This window comes from Terrapene carolina, unplaced genomic scaffold (assembly GCF_002925995.2).
Source record: "Terrapene carolina triunguis isolate 2854851 unplaced genomic scaffold, T_m_triunguis-2.0 Scaffold138, whole genome shotgun sequence".
NCBI lineage: Eukaryota > Metazoa > Chordata > Testudines > Emydidae > Terrapene > Terrapene triunguis.
In genome coordinates, this window is record NW_020664489.1 from 2,498,352 (window position 1) to 2,515,043 (window position 16,692).

At 44.3% G+C, this 16,692-nt stretch overlaps 1 protein-coding gene across 1 annotated transcript in view; it reads right to left on the reverse strand.

Annotated features, from left to right (window-relative positions):
* The window catches only part of GUCY1A2 (guanylate cyclase 1 soluble subunit alpha 2), a 277,555-nt gene that overhangs the window by 83,573 nt on the left and 177,290 nt on the right, over positions 1 to 16,692 (reverse strand). Inside the window, exon 6 of the mRNA XM_024206596.1 lies at positions 9,087 to 9,230. Within this exon, the coding sequence (XP_024062364.1) occupies positions 9,087 to 9,230 (144 nt within the window). The remainder of the gene's footprint in view (positions 1 to 9,086; positions 9,231 to 16,692) is intronic.

Here is a 16,692-nt window from a genome sequence, read left to right on the forward strand (position 1 = left end):
AGTGCTCCCTCCTCTGGGCAGGAGGGGAGCCACACCGACTCACTACATGGTGATATGTAAACAATCAGCTCAGGTGATCTGATAGATAGATCTAGAAGCTTCCTGAACAATCAAGTTGGCAACACAGAGCTCCCAGATCAGAGTTACCTCTCGACAGAGTGGGGAGGCGTGGTCTCCTCCTTGCTTGAGATAGAACATAGCTGCTGTGTTGTCTGTGAGGATTAACAGGCTGTTTCCCTTGATCTGTGGCAGCAACACTTGGCACACCAGTCTTACAGCTTTCAGCTCTCTGATGTTGTGTCAAGCTAAGTCTTCTAGGGGCCATAGACATTAAGCCTGTAGAGAACCCATCCAAGGGAACTGTCTGTCACTAGCGTGAACTGTGGTTGTGAGTGGGAAAATGGAATGCCTACACATACATTGGCTGGACTTGTCCACCAATCTAGAGATCTGGACAGGCATGTAGAAATCCAAGGACTTTAAGGTGGCTTTTAAGTCCTTAAGCCCATGGAGCCTGCTATCCATCTACACTGAGAACAGAGAAGGACCCTCAAACAGCAAGTTCTGAATAGTATTCTGGACTTCATAGGGGAGACCAAAGCACTGTAACCGAGAGGGCCTCCACATGGCAACCACAGATGCCATGGTCCTAACTGCTGAGTCTGCTGCATCCAGCCCAGCCACAAGCTATGTTCTTGAGACTAGTCTGCCCTTGTTCACCAAGGAAGAGAACTCCTGCCTTGTGTTCTCCGGAAGCAGCTCTTTAAACTTCTCCATGGAGCCCCATAAATTAAAATCCTAACGCCCCACCAGAGCCTGTTGGTTGGAAATTCAAAGCTGCAAATCCTCAGTTGAATAAATCTTCCTGCCAAACAAGTTCAGCCTCTTTGCATTCTTTGATTTGGGGGTGGCAGCCTGATGCCCCGTCACTCTCTCTCATTAGCTGCTGTAATGACTAATGACCCTGGAGGTGGGTCAGTGTAGAGATATTCGAAGCCTTGGGAAAGCACATAGTACTTGTGCTTTGCCCTTGAGGTGGGCAGCCATGAAGATGGGGTCTGCAATAGTGTTTTTATAGGCTCTTGTATTGCCTCATTAATTGGTAAAGCTACCTTGGAGGGACCTGCCATCAATAAAATGTCAATCGGGCAATGTGAAGATTCCCTGACCTCCTTGACCTGAATGCCTACGTTTACAGCCCTCTCTTTAACAATCCTCATCAGCTTTAAAAATCACCAGGAGGGGGTGAAGTTGCCTCTGCAGAAACTGCCTGTCTGGAGAGGATGAGGAGGAAGCAAAGAGTGGAAGTGGTTGAATTTCTCCTCTGCTTCTATGACCTCTTTCTAATGCCTGGCAGCTTGGTGTGCAGTCTCCCCCTGTCTAGATGAGGGCAATGAGCAGGCATAGTGAGAGGAAGATCTGGAAGCTGAAGGGAAACCCCAAAAAGGCCATTGATACAGGGCAGGACCCCAATGAGCTCCTGATTACATTTCCATGGCAGCATTATGGGTTGTGAGGATCTCTGAGGGGACTGGAGGGTCCTGCTTCAGGCTTGTGAGACATAAAATCCCACTCCAAGACCAACTAGAGAGATTCCCCTTCCTCCAACCATGGAAAGGCAGTTCCGCTCGGTGCCAGGGACTGGTGCCGAGAACCCGGGGATGGGAGGAACCCCGCTATCATTGCTGGCTCCCCCCGGGATGGTACCAATGGGCCCATTCTCTGAGAAGTAGGCAGCTGGTGCAGTACTGCAAGCTGAACTGCTGGAGCTGATGCCAGATGGGGCAATGGTGCCGAAGGATTGGACTCCTGCACTGTTGGAGACTCCAGCACTGAGAGGCAGAGCAAATTCCTTGCTGCTGCAAATGCCTCCTGTGTAGTCAGCATGGAGATCACTTCTTGTTGCTATGCCGATTAAGTTGATGGTGTCACTTCTGGCACCAGGCTCAATGGTGCCCTTTGCAGTGCTGGAGACAACAGGGCCATCTTAGGAACTGATTTGGAGGAGGAGTGGTTAGATTTCCAATGCACTCAACTCGACTCCTTGCCCCTCTTCCTAGACTTGGAAGGTGGATATCTTTCCCTGGTCAGAGCCTCTTTACAAGTCTTATATTTCTTCCTCAGTATGGCTGGGGGGAGATCGGTGCTGGGACTCCAACGGCACTGGTAGTGTGCTTGTCTCTGAAGCTGCAGCACTCAGCACTGAGTGAGACTGGGACTGCTCCAATGGTAGGCTGAGTGCCGCCTCAATCAGCAGAAATTTCAGCCTAGCCTCCCGGTCCTTCTCTGTTCTAGGTTCAAATTCCCAGCAAACTTGGCACTTGCCTTTCACATGTATTTCACCCAGGCAGTTCAGATACCTATTGTGCTCACCAGCCTGGGCCTGGAGCAAGAAACATACGGCTTGAAACCTGATGACCGAGGCATACCTCGGTGCTGGCAGCAAGACTTCGAAATGGGAAAGAACAACAAAATCGAAAAATTCTATTTTTGTAAAAAACAGCTAAAACTTACTAACTGTGCTAACTATACTAACTACTAAATTAACTATATTATACAGAACTGAGAGAAACTGTTCTGGCAATGAACAGGAGTTCCAACGACTGCCACAGGCAGTAAAAAGGAACTGGGGGGGAGGGGGAGGGGGAGGGCGGCTCTGCCCTTTATACTTGGATGCAGTGGCATGCGGCAGTAGAGGACACTTGAGCCTCCCAACAGGTACCACTGCAGGAAAAAGTTTCCGACAGCCACACATTGGGCACACAGACACCAACATTAGAATGTACATGGGCAATTGCTCAAAGAGTAACCATTTCCTGCAGTTAAAGAAGCAGTGTCATAAACAGATAGTTAAGGGTTAATGCCTCTTTTACCTGTAAAGGGTTAAGAAGTTCACCTAGCCTCGCTGACACCTGACCAGAGGAACCAATGGGGGGATAAGATGGTTCAAAAGGAAGGAGGGAAGTCTCCTTTGTTTAGAGTTTAGTTTCAGTTTTGACCGGAGTGGGAAAGCTTCAGAAATCAGCCTCTTATCAAGTAATGAGTATTAGTGAAGGGAATAAATAGGTTTATGTTTATTTTCTTTGTAACTTGTCTTGGGCATTCGGGAATAATCAAACTGGGTAATTTTTGTGTAACTAAATTTTTGCCAGGGGAACATCCTCTGTGTTTTGAATCTGTTGTCTGTGAGATCCTCTGGTATGCTATCTCCCAGAGGGTTTTCTTTTACCTTTCTTTTCTTTAATTAAAAGTCTTATTTTTAAGAACCTGATTGATTTTTCCTTGTGTTAAGATCCAAGGGGATTGGATCTGGACTCACCAGGAATTGGTGGGGGATAGGAGGGGGGATGGTTAAATTCTCCTTGTGTTAAGATCCAAGGGTTTAGATCGATGTTCACCAGGAAATTGGTGAAGAAGTCTCTCAAAGCTACCCAGGGAAAGGAGTTAGAACTTGGGAGTGGTGGCAGCAAAACCAGATCTAAACTGGTAATTCAGTTTAGGGGTTCACATGCAGGTCCCCATATCTGTACTCTAAAGTCCAGAGTGGGGGTGAAACCTATGACAAGCAGTTATTAGCCATTTTAGTGGGAGAAACACAAAATGTAGTTCTGATTAGAAACTGTGAACAGTAGGTAATTTAGTATTAATATAATTACAATTTAATTTTAAATGTGTATCTGTGACAATGTAGTAATTGACTCACTTCTCTAAAACTGCTACTACAGTATACTGTCTAATGAAGATAGTTTTGGTCACACAACTATGTTAAAGCAATTAAAGATATTAAAAAGATAGATGTCAAAAGAAACTGGCAAGACTGGTGTCTAATTTTGAGTGGTTTTGAAATATATGAATACTTACATAAACGTTATGCTAAAATACAACCTCTAAACATATCAGCACTCTATCTACAACAATGCAGACAAGGAGTAGGGAAATGTGTATAGTTCTCAGGAGAACCTACCATGGACAAGAAAAAAAGAGCACAATTCATCTCTCACTGATGTGAGTGGAAGGTCTGCCATTGATTTCAGTAAGAGTACAATCAGATCCTGCAAAGGGGGACACGTCATGGTGTACCTTCATTCAAATAACATCTCTAACCTAGGCATATAGCAGCCTTACATTTTGCACCCGTTTGTATCCAATATATCTTTTAAAGTAGGGCTGTCAAATGATTAAAAAAATTAATCACTATTAATCGTGCAATTAAAAAAATAGTCGTGATTAATCATGCTGTTAAACAATAATAGAATATTATTTATATAAATAATTTTGGATGTTTTCCACATTTTCAAATATATTGATTTCAATTACAACACACAATACAAAGTGTACTGTCTCACTTTATACTTATTTTTATTATAAATATTTGCACTGTAAAAATAAAAGAAACAGTATTTTTCAACTAACTTAATAAAAGTACCATAGTGCAATTTCTTTATAATGAAAGTTGAACTTACAAACGTAGAAATATGTACAAAAAATAGAAATAATATAAAGTGAGTATTGTACACTTTGTATTCTGTGTTGTAATTGAAATCAATATATTTGAAAATGCAGAAAAACATCCACAATATTTAATACATTTCAATTGGTATTCTATTGTTTAACAGTGCGATTAAAACTGTGATTAATCACGATTAATTTTTTTAATTGTGATTAAGTTTTTGAGTTAATTGCGTGAGTTAACGGCGATTAATTGACAGCCCTATTTTAAAGTCAATATATTATCTATAAATACAATAGCTTAATTCCAAATATTGAGCCTGATTTAAAGCCAGTTGAAGCAATGAAAAGACTTCAACTTGTATACAAACTTAAAGACCCCTTAACATACAGTCAGATCCACACAGATACAAATGTCCCCACTATGTGAATCTGATTGCAGGATAGGTGCCTCCATGATTTATAAACAAAACATACTCTAATGGGCACCTCCTCGGATGGGGAAAATCATCATAGTTACGTCAATCCTGGCTGTAAGTTAAAGCTAGAAAAGTTCAAATTAGAGATAAGGCATACACTTTTAACAGTGAGGGTTATTAACCGTTGGAACAAACTACCCAAGGAAAGTGTTGAATTCTGTCTCTTGATGTATTCAGATCAAGACTGGCTGCCTTTCTGTAAGATTTGCTTTAGCCAAACCCAAGTTATTGGGTTCAATACAGAGGTTACTGAGTGAAATTCTATGGTTTGTGTCATACAGGAAGTCTGACTAGATGGTGATATAATTAACTCTTCTGGCCTTAAAATCAATAAATCTATGAATGGAGCTAGGATGATTTACACCAGCTAAGGTTTATCCCCTTAATATTTCTAGAGTTAAGAGTGGGGCCAGATGGATTTTCAGATTAAAAAGGGATAATATCTAATTTTTAAGTGCAATATGTGATGTATCCAGATTGATTTTTTTCTTTGCCGAACCAGAAAGAGATACAGTTAAGATTTTTAGGCATAATATATGAGCGTTCGTGACTGTATTCCCTTCAAAAGCACTTTTCTTCTACAGTCTTTTCATGTTCTTATGATTTTTTTAAAACCAATTGTTGCAGTGCTAGAGAACTTACCATAAAATAATAATGACAACAATAAAAACAGTTCACAATTTACTATGTGTAGGATGTAATATGTAGAATGTATATTTTAGGTGTTGGGACATGTGAAAAAGGTGCCTGCTTGTCTGTCAAGAAAAAAGAACAGCCAGGTAAAAAGCTGAGCCAGCAACCTGATCAGGTAAACAACTTGGTCAGCACTCCAAACAGGTAAACAACTGAGTTAGCAAACTAATCTTAGTGTTAGGCAGAAAAGTGTTTATACAATATATAATTAACTTTGTAACAATAGGAAATGACTGCCTAGGAAGGAACACTGCAGAAAGGGATCTGGGGGTCACAGTGGATCACAAGCTAAATATGAGTGAACAGCGTAAGGCTGTTGCAAAAAAAGCAAACATCATTCTGGGATGTATTAGCAGGAGTATTGTAAGCAAGACACGAGAAGTAATTCTTCCGCTCTACTCTGTGCTGATTAGGCCTCAACTGGAGTATTGTGTCCAATTCGGGGGACCACATTTCAGGAAAGATGTGGACAAATTGGAGAAAGTCCAGAGAAGAGTAACAAAAATGATTAAAGGTCTAGAAAACATGAGGGAAGATTGAAAAAATTGGGTTTGTTTAGCCTGGAGAAGAGAAGACGGAGAGGGGACATGATAACAGTTTTCAAGTACATAAAAGGTTGTTACAAGGAGGAGGGAGGAAAATTGTTCTTCTTAACATCTGAGGATAGGACAAGAAGCAATGGGCTTAAATTGCAGCAACGGTGGTTTAGGTTGGACATTAGGAAGAACTTCCTGTCAGAGTGGTTAAGCACTGGAATAAATTGCCTAGGGAGGTTGTGGAATCTCCATCACTGGGGATTTTTAAGAGCAAGTTGGACAAACACCTGTCAGGGATGGTCTAGCTAATACTTAGTTCTGCCTTGAGTGCAGGCGACTGGACTAGATGACCTCTCGAAGTCATTTCCAGTTCTATGATTCTATGAATGTATTTAAGGCAAGCACCTGAATGTGGGTGTGCACTTGCATTTAATCCTATGCTGTGTCCTGTTTCAGTGGACTGATCACACACTGAAGCAGTGAATAAACAACATACTTCTTCAGATCAAGAGTCTGTCTGTGAACCTGTTCTGGGTAGCGGGAAAAAGAATCGGTCAACACTATGACCCTTCTAGTCAGTCACACACCTGAAAATATCACCATGATCACAGCAATTTATTTAAAAAGAACAACCACCGATATCTAGAACAAGTAGTCTAGAACAGTGGTTCTCAACCAGAGGTCCAAGGCCCTCTAAGAGCCATGAGTAGGTTTCAGGAGGTCCCCCAAAATAAACCAGAGAGCATGGCCGATGTTAGACTTGCTGGGGCCTAGGGAATAAAGCTGAAGCCCAAGCCCTGCCACCCAGGGTTGAAGCTAAAGCCTGAGCAACTTAACTTCGCGGAGCCGCCTGTGGAGTCAGGCCCTGAGTCACTGCCCTGCTTACTACTCCCTAATGTCAGCCCTAGCTTTAAATCTACTGAATATGGAGAAAAACAGTTGTTGTGGCACAAGTGGGCTGGGGAATTTTTATAGCATGTTGCGGGGGCCTCAGAAAAAAAAGTTTGAGAACCCATGATCTAGAAGGCAGCCCTTCCCAAGTGTTACACCTTCGCTACAAATTATTAATCAGCCTTCATTGTTTGGGAATTGTTTTGTTTATCCAATAATCTGGGAGAAACGGTCCTTCAAAAATAGGATCAAATGAATCAATTGAAAATGTCCATAGGTCAAATGCTGCCTTTTCAGTTGTCCGTAGGAACAATGTGTGCCTGTCTATGCTTTCCCCCCCATCTTGAAATGCCCATATGAGAGCCATATGCAGAGTAGTTGTAGCCATGTCAGTCCAAGATATTAGGGAGACAAGGTGGATGAGGTAATATCTTTTACAGGACCAAATTCTGTGGGTGAGAGAGACAAGCTTTCAAGCTGAAGAAGAGCTCTGTGGGGCTCAAAAGCTTGTCTCTCTCACTAGCAAAAGCTGAGCCAATAAAAAAAAATCACCTCACCAATCTTGTCTCTCTAATACTAGAGCTGGATGAACAATTTCCACCTAAACAGGTTTTTGACAGAAAATTGGGGTTTCTGCAAAAAGTGTCTGTTTTCTGCAGAATTTATTTTTTTGTTAACCCGCCTTCTCCCTCAAATCCCTGAAAACTGAAATATTTCTATGTGGATATGCTACCGCGTTACCTCATGGGATTTGTACTTTGGTTGCCTTAGGTCCCCATTCTCATCTATGGGCTGGGCTCCCAGGATAGACCACATCCCCCATGATTCGCCATGGCCTGGGACTTTCATGTTTGGAAATGGGTGGTGGTGCATCATGGCACTGTGGTGCATGGGAGATTGTAATTTGCTCCGAGAGCGCATAAGGCACCCACAAAACAATTCCCAGGAGACACCGCAGCAGCATTTCTGAACTGATTTTTTGGAGGATTTGCCTAAATATTTTTAGTTTTGGCCAACAACATTTTTTGGTATTTGAGTTCTCGCCCCCAAATGTAAATTTTCTATTGAAACCCCCCTCATTTTCCAACCAGCTCTAGTGAGTAGACTCTTCATCATGTGATTCAGAGAACATGCAAAGCGCCACTGGGGGGAATCAGCCTAGCCTTCTCCCCGGCATGGCCTTTGTCAAGCAGTCTGCCCTGAAAACTGCTTGACATGCAACTCTCCCATTTTCAATAATAGTTTCTCTTAGATAGTGCTTTGCCTTTTAAAATTAAAAGTCTGCATTTCAGGAAATGCAATTTAATCAGGAAAACAGTAGAATAGTAGGAAAAAGCCCTTTCACAGCAGTGGAGTACAGTACTGTATACAGATATGTGCATGAGTCTTCCTTATTTCATGTTGTTCAGGGGGTCTGATTAAAAGACTGGACATTCCAGGGCATTTTTTTTCCATTGAGCACACATAGTAAAACCCACACATGACATGACCATTGGGAAAGGAAGCCACGTGTGTCCCTATCCAAATTCCTTCTGCATCTGTGACCAAGTTCCCCATCAGACACCTCAGCCCAGATGCAAACAAGCTGAAAGGTTAGCAGGGCATGGTAAGAAGCAACACAACTGACACTGAGTTGGGAATTCCTATGAAAAGATCTATGGTTTTCCTTACCTTGCTAGTCTGTGATGCCAGACCATGACGAAGCAATACAAACTAAATAGGGAAGGAGGTTCTGCCTGACAGAGAGGGTGGGTAACCCCCCAACAGCTTCATTATTAGGGTTGTCAGCAGTTTGGCAATGGGATGTGGGGACAATAGATTGATAGAGCCCTATGTGACTGTTGAGGAATATCAAAAAAAATTAATATGCACAAAAGACACATTGCCGCATCCGGGGACATCTTGATTATGCCGCAAATTCCTCATAACTAAGATCAGACTTCCCTTACATCACCATCCAGAATCTGGTGGACTGTACTTGATCAAATATACGGATAGGTTCCAGTGACTAGCTGGGAATACAGAGCAGTGAGGTTACCTTAATAGGTCTCCCATCTGGTGTAAGTACCTCTTCTGAAAGTTCCATCATCTTCAGAGCCATCAAAGCAATGGGTTTCGCATGACTAAGGCTCTTCCTATGGAGCCCTGCTGCAACACAGTATGCATCACCTATTGTTTCCACCTGCAGCAATCAGACAAATCAAATGTAAAAGTATGATAATGAGCAGAGATCTGTGCCATTAGTTATCTGCAATCACAAAATGTTGCTTAAAAACATGTCAGCAAAATATCAATAAAAAAAGCAATTAGACAACGGAGCATAATTACCCGAGTTTGCAAACAGGCACAGTCAAAACCTGACATCTCATTGCATAGTTGTTCATCATCATCAACTGCAGAAGATCATTAAATCTAGGACAATGTGCACTATCAAATGAAATATGATAACATTACCCCACAGGAAAATAGGATTTTCTATATTAGAGTTAGACCAAAAACTAGTTACAGCTAAGAGCTGGTGCCACCATTTATTCTGCTGTGGAGTAAGACTTGTACTAAGCAGTAATAATTCATAATTATTATTTATTCTAGTTGAAAAATACATTAAGATGAGAGTTACAGGAGCCTAAATGTTTCCATAAAAAAAACAAGTGAATTGTACATCACTTATCATTAGAATCTTGTTCCTCTTAGGGCTGGGAGAATTCAAGAGAAAGGATTTTATAGCTTACCATAATTTTTGTTTCTCATAATCACACACCCACTGGTATTAGAGCTGACTGCTGGGTACTGTCTGCCTGTCTGTCTACCTAGGTATGCAGCTCTTCTGAAACTTCTTATTTTTGTATAGGATATTTAGGCTCTCTCTACTTCATAGATTACCTGAGCACCAGTTCCCTGCCTCAGACCAATGAGTGCAGCAGATTGCTTCTCCTACCCCTTATCCTCACTGTTCCTGATGGGAAGCCAACTTACTGGAGTAAGGGGCGCAGGGGAAATTAAGGGAGCCCTCTGGCTTAGGACAAAATCAGCCTATGAAACCAACAAGCCCTATAATCCTCCAATTATACTGACAGAATCACCCTTTGCAAAGTTTGTCTACCCACACTTCTGTAGCCACCTCCCTGCACAATCCTTCGGTGCACGCTCAAGCAGGCTTGGCTTAGAAGCATGAATGTAGGTTTTACTATCCACCACCAGTCTCTTTCCCTCCCCTCACTGCAGCTCTATTAAGAGAATGGCAGAAAAGCATTCTGCAAAGATTAGCATGAGAGGAGAGACATAAGTGCTGACTGTAGAGCTGCCCTGGCAGCCTGGCCCTTTTGTCTCTGGGATGTCTACTTATATTTTGTCCTCAGGGTTGACAGGTAAGAAATCAGGACATTCAACTTGATTAATTTCCAGTCCTGGTAAGGCACCAGCATAAGACAGACTTTGAAATCCCCCCACTACATCTGATCATTACACAGGGCACCAATCCAGAAGGTCAGCTGACCTTAAGGTAGGTAGAGAATCATCACACCAGCCAGGTCACCAATTACGGTCTCCTGTTCTGGGGGAACAGAGTCCAACAAAATATATAGAATTCAACATCCCCAGAAAGGAAAGGGTCTTCAGCCTGCCTCTAGGCCCCTGGGGGTGGTATGTCCTTGACTCAGCAGCTTACAATGCATCTATCCTGTCCAAGTAGGGAAATAGAGAAAAGGGGTTGGTATGGGAGCCTGGGCCCTCTCTCTCCACCAGGCTCCAACTCAGGGCCCTGCAAGAGGCAGTAATAGCAAACACGCCAGAGCGCTTTGGGGATGCCTCCATGGACCACTTCTTACCTCCTGCTTCCCCACAAACCTCAAAGTCCTTTGCTTAAAATCCAACAGAAAACAGTAAAAACAACAGACTCTTCAGCTCAGCTGGGCTCAGCCGGTGGTAGTCTTCTTCTTTGCAGGCTCGCTCCAGCTTCACAATGGTCAAAGTTTCTGGGTTGCATCTGACTAGGGTCTATCACATTCTCCATCTATCCAGAGTTTCAGGCAGGCTGCAGTCCCTGATCAGTCCCCATCTCCAGTCAGGCTCCCAGCTCAGGACTCAGGCTCCCAGACTTCTCTCACTCTAGCCCAAGAGAGAAAGAACCCTCTCACCTGGGTTTCCTCCCTGGATCTAGGACCTGGGGTAACTGCTGCTTGCAGACCCCTCCTTTGCAGTAAGGACTTCTGCTGTATCCTTCTTCAAAAGCTTTCAAGATAGGTCTGTCCTCCTATCCCCTCTGTCTCCCTTCTGAGCTTTCTGGCTCCCTTTCAAGCTTCTCCTCCAGCTGCAGCGGGCTCTGCAAGTGCAGTGGGGTGGCATCACCTGGGCCCGAACTGCTCCTTAACCCCTTATGTCCCAGTGTGGGGTTTGTACACCTCATCATAGGGTCCCACAAGGGAGAGCAGAGGACCAGCAGAAGGTGGGGAAAGCTGCTAAATCTCTTCCCTGACTTCAGGAAGTTCCTGGAGGTACTTGCAGATGGAGAAGACAGCAATTGGTGTTCACTCATGGCAGCCATTCGCTGCAGTAATACATGTGGGGAGCCACTATCCTGTCCACTCACTAAAATAGCAGAGCTCTTTTTCCCTAAACACCAGTAGATGTGGTAAGTAGACAGAGACTACAGGGCAGGAAAGGCAGTAGCTAGAGACACTGAGGGGGGAAGGCAGGACCACCAGCAGCAAGGAGAGAGAGGCGGGGCTTAGAATAGATATTTTGTGTGTATGGGAAAGGGGAGGGGCACGAGAGCACCACTTTAAAGTCATAATAAGGCCTGCTCTGAATGTGTGTTTAAGGACTCTAACTCTTTTTATTATAACGCCATTGTCAGCTGCTTATAACTTTGCCAACCTTTAACCATTTCTGCTGAAATGTACCATGCTAAGTGTCTGCCTCTGACTGGATTTTTTTTTTAAATTCTCTCATTTCCTGACTTCCGAGTCCTTGATTTTACAACCTTCATATTCTTTTAACATAGGATTTTGTATGTGCCAATATATAAGAATAGTGTAAACATGCTGCATTTGCACGACAGTGTTCAGAAGAGCCTTAAATCAACACACTTTATCTTTCTAGACAATTCCTTCCTTACCCATTGCCATTCCCACAATTCTTAAACAAGACTATAGTTTTATGTGTACAGTATTATGAGGCATAACAAAGGTGGAAGCCAGCTTCCAGCTATTAGCCTGATCTATGTATAATTTATTATTAAATTTCTGTATTTAATTAACCATTGATGGTAAAGATATTAAAATAGTTATATTGCTATATAAAAACCTGATCTAAAGTCCATTCAAGTCATTGGAAAGGTTCAGATTGATTTCTGTAGTCACAGGTAAGGGTCATAGTGATTTCTGTAGATTTTGAATCAGGCCCTCAGGTTTAAATACATAAATCATGGAAATAGTTTTGTGGAAATCAGCAATTCTGTTCTAATCTTTTGCTGTAGATCCTGAAACTAGGGTATGTAGAGATGGAGCGTGGTCTCCCTCCCTGACGGACGGGGAGAGAACCGCAACCGCCCCCTGGTGGGCAGAGCCAGGATACCCACAGCTGCCCCGCTGGAAGCAGAGGGGCGGGACAGAAACCGCAAATATATAACTATATATATATATATATAGCCGGCCGTCCAGCTCAGTTGGGGGATTGCTGCCAGAGAGCAGTACGTCTCCCTCCCACACCCCCTCTGCTGGAGCCTGGACCTGACGGAGTCTGCTACAGTTCCAGAGACCCACAGGGATTGCTGGAGCTGCCAGACACTGAGGACACCAAGGAGCTGTTGGGGCTGGCACTCGCCGTTGATCCCAGTGAGACCGGCAACAACCTCAGAACCCAGGTACCTAGGGTGACCAGATGTCCCGATTTTATAGGGACAGTCCCAATTTTTGGGTCTTTTTCCTTATGTAGGCTCCTATTACCCCCCACTCCCTGTCCCTATTTTTCACATTTCTGTCTGGTCACCCTACAGGTACTACCGGACTGAGAGTGTAGGAAGGAGCCTAGGGAAGCCGAATAGGGTTCGGCTGTGTTACTAACTGCAAGCTGGGCAGCATGTTGTGGACACATTTCCCTGCTGACCCAGTGGCTGACCACTCTGCCACTGTTAGGGCCCTGGGCTGGGACACAGTAGAGCGGGTGGGCCTTCGTCTCCTTACCCCCTGCCACCCCACCCCTGGGGATGGCAACCTCCCCACCTTTAGGCCAGGAGGCTTGCATTGGTGTGGTCCCCGCCCAAGCTGGGATGCCACAAGGTTTTTCTGTCTCTCTTGCCAGAGAGCTAATCTCCTCCTAGACTGCTGGGCTGCTCTGCCTGGCAGGCCAGAGCTATTACCTGATCATAGAATATTAGGATTGGAACATACCTCAGGAAATCATCTAGTCCAACCCTCTGCTCAAAGCAGGACTAACCCCAACTAAATCATCCCAGCCAGAGCTTTGTCAAGCTGAGCCTTAAAAACCTTTAAGAATGGAGATTCCATCACCTCCCTAGGTAACCCATTCCAGTGCTTCACCACCCTACTAGTGAAATAGTTTTTCCTAATATCCAACCTAGACCTCCCCCACTGCAACTTGAGACCATTGCTTCTTGTTCTGTCATCTGCCACCACTGAGAACAGCTGAGCTCCATCCTCTTTGGAACCCCCCTTCAGATAGTTGAAGGCCGCTATCAAATCCCCTCTTACTCTTCTCTTCTGCAGACTAAATAAACCCCAGTTCCCGCAGCCTCTCATAAGTTATGTGCCCCAGCCCCCTAATCATTTTCGTTGCCCTCCTCTGGACTCTTTCCAATTTTTCCACATCCTTCTTGTAGTGTGGGGCCCAAAACTGGACACAGTAGTCCAGATGAGGCCTCACCAATGTCGAATAAAGGGGAATGATCACATTCCTCAATCTGCTGGCAATGCCCCTACTTATACAGCCCAAAATGCCATTAGCCTTCTTGGCAACAAGAGCACACTGTTAACTCATATCCAGCTTCTCGTCCACTGTGACCCCTAGGTCCTTTTCTGCAGAACTGCTACCTAGCCATTCGGTCCCTAGTCTGTAGCAGTGCATGGGATTCTTCCTTCCTAAGTGCAGGACTCTGCACTTGTCCTTGTTGAACCTCATCAGATTTCTTTTGGTCCAATCCTCCAATTTGTCTAGGTCACTCTGGACCCTATCCCTACCCTCAAGCGTATCTACCTCCCCCGCCCCCAGCTTAGTGTCATCTGCGAACTTGCTGAGGGTGTAATTCATCCCATCATCCAGATCATTAATAAAGATGTTGAACAAAACCAGCCCCAGAACCAACCCTGGGACACTCCGCTTGATACCGGCTGCCAACTAGACATCGAGCCGTTGATCACTACCTGTTGAGCCAGACAATCTAGCCAGCTTTCTATCCACCTTATAGTCCATTCATCCAATCCATACTTCTTTAACTTGCTGGCAAGAATACTGTGGGAGACTGTATCAAAAGCTTTGCTAAAGTCAAGATATATCACATCCACCACTTTTCCCATATCCATAGAGCCAGTTATCTCATCATAGAAGGCAATCAGGTTGGTCAGGCATGACTTGCCCTTGGTGAATCCACGTTGACTGTTCCTGATCACCTTCTTCTCCTCCAAGTGCTTCAAAATTGTTTCCTTGAGGACGTGCTCCATGATTTTGCCGGGGACTGAAGTGAGGCTGACCGGTCTATAGTTCCCTGGGTTCTCTTTCTTCCCTTTTTAAAATATGGGCACTATATTTGCCTTTTTGCAATTGTCTGGGATCTTCCCCGATCCCATGAATTTAAAATAGAATTGTTGCCCCGCCCTGATGGAGGGCCCTTGGTAGACAGATTCTCTACTGCTCTGCCTGACTGCAAGCCAGAGCCATTAATGGATTATGCTTCCACCCTGATTGAGGGCACCGGGCCTGTAGACTTACAGCGACCCTGCCCAACCGTGGGCCAGAAGCATTACCTATGTGCTGCCCTGCTCTGGCTGAGAGCTGGGGCTCACAGACCCAATTGCTGCCCGGCCTGGGCTGCAGGCTTGGACCTATTAACTGTCGGCTAATTACCCCGAAACGGAGTTTCTCTAGGAGTATTGCAGAGAGAAGGTGTGGTCTCCCTCTCTGCCAGATGGGGAGAGAACCACGACCGCCTTATGGGGTAGAATATGGAAACTGCTTAGTAGCACACAGCAACAGTGCATAAGCACTGCAGAAACAAAGAAGGATATCTTGTCCAATTGAGAGTTCAGTCACTTTATATTCAGGTTGTATGTATCATTAATAGATTTTTTCAGACAGGAGCAGTATGGGATATAGATAAAACATCTATTAATCATTTGTTTATTCCAACTATAAATGGAACCTTAATACAAAGTGTGATTGAAAATTCAGTACTGTAGGCAGGATGTAAGTTCCCTAATTAGAATAAGGCCAAAACATAGGGGCTAGTACTCAGTTTCTTGGAGAAAGTGCCATGGGATCTTTAATAACTGCTAATGGTTAGGCCTTCCATTATCTTGATAATCTAAACGAATGGAACCTTCAGCCGCATAATGTCCCCTATTACAGTGCTGACTCAGTCCTAACTCAGAAGGGAGCAGGGGTATAAGTAACAACAACTGCTTTCGCTTACTTCGTCATGAATTAGCAGCAAACAGTAACTGAATGTGTAAAGTAATAAAAGAACTAGAGTGTCACACACAATTTCCCAGGCTTCTTTACATAGGGGAGTAAAAAAGCACATCTTGTGTTTGAAACAACAAACCAAAGGAAGCGATAAAGATTTCCATCTGACACGCCTGAGAATCCCGATGCTCTCGGGAATCTATTAAGCACCTTTTTCAAAGTGCTGTTTAGAAATAAACATCGCAAAATGTAATCGCAGAGGTCACTCTTGTGGGCTGTCTGATGTAATGTTCCTTACAGACAAAACAAATCCACTGAAAGCAGGAGCTACTGGCTGCTGTTGTGGTCCTGCCCCTCTCAGCAGGTTCTCCGTAAAAACTTAATAGACAATTTGGATTAACACAGTTGCAGCCGAGCACTTGTCACTATTTTTCTTAAGCACAGTGAATGAGCACATGTGGATTTTTTCTTAAAATGGATTTAAATTATACCCACCTCAAAAAGACCAGCAATAACCTCTTTGCTGAATATTAAAGAGAACCAAACTGTAAAAGAATCTGGTCTGACAATTCAAAACTCTCTCTTTCTGGAAGAAAACCTGCACTTTACAGGTTTTCCCTCATAGATTCCCTTCCACCCTGTAGGGTTCGGCCGGGTTTGTCCCTCTCCGGGGCGGCGGGGAACCAGACCGCCTCGCTACGTCCGTTGGGTTACTTTGGGGGAACTAGCCTGGCTGTGGGGTTTCACGCCGTGGCAACAGTAGAGACCAACAAACAGCTCTATTCCACAGACCCAGGCCCTAGTTCAGGGCAGGGCAGCCGAGAGTCTATGGCTCAGGCCCTTAGGCAGGGGCTGAGCAAACAAATGAGTTCAGGAGGCCTAGGCCCTGGCTTTGAAGGGCCTGGGAGAGGGGGAGACTGCCACCCACATGTTGGGTGCCAGGGGGGACGCAGGCCCTCCCACTCCACTGCATCCCAGCCCGGGGCCCTAACAGCGGCAGGCAGCCT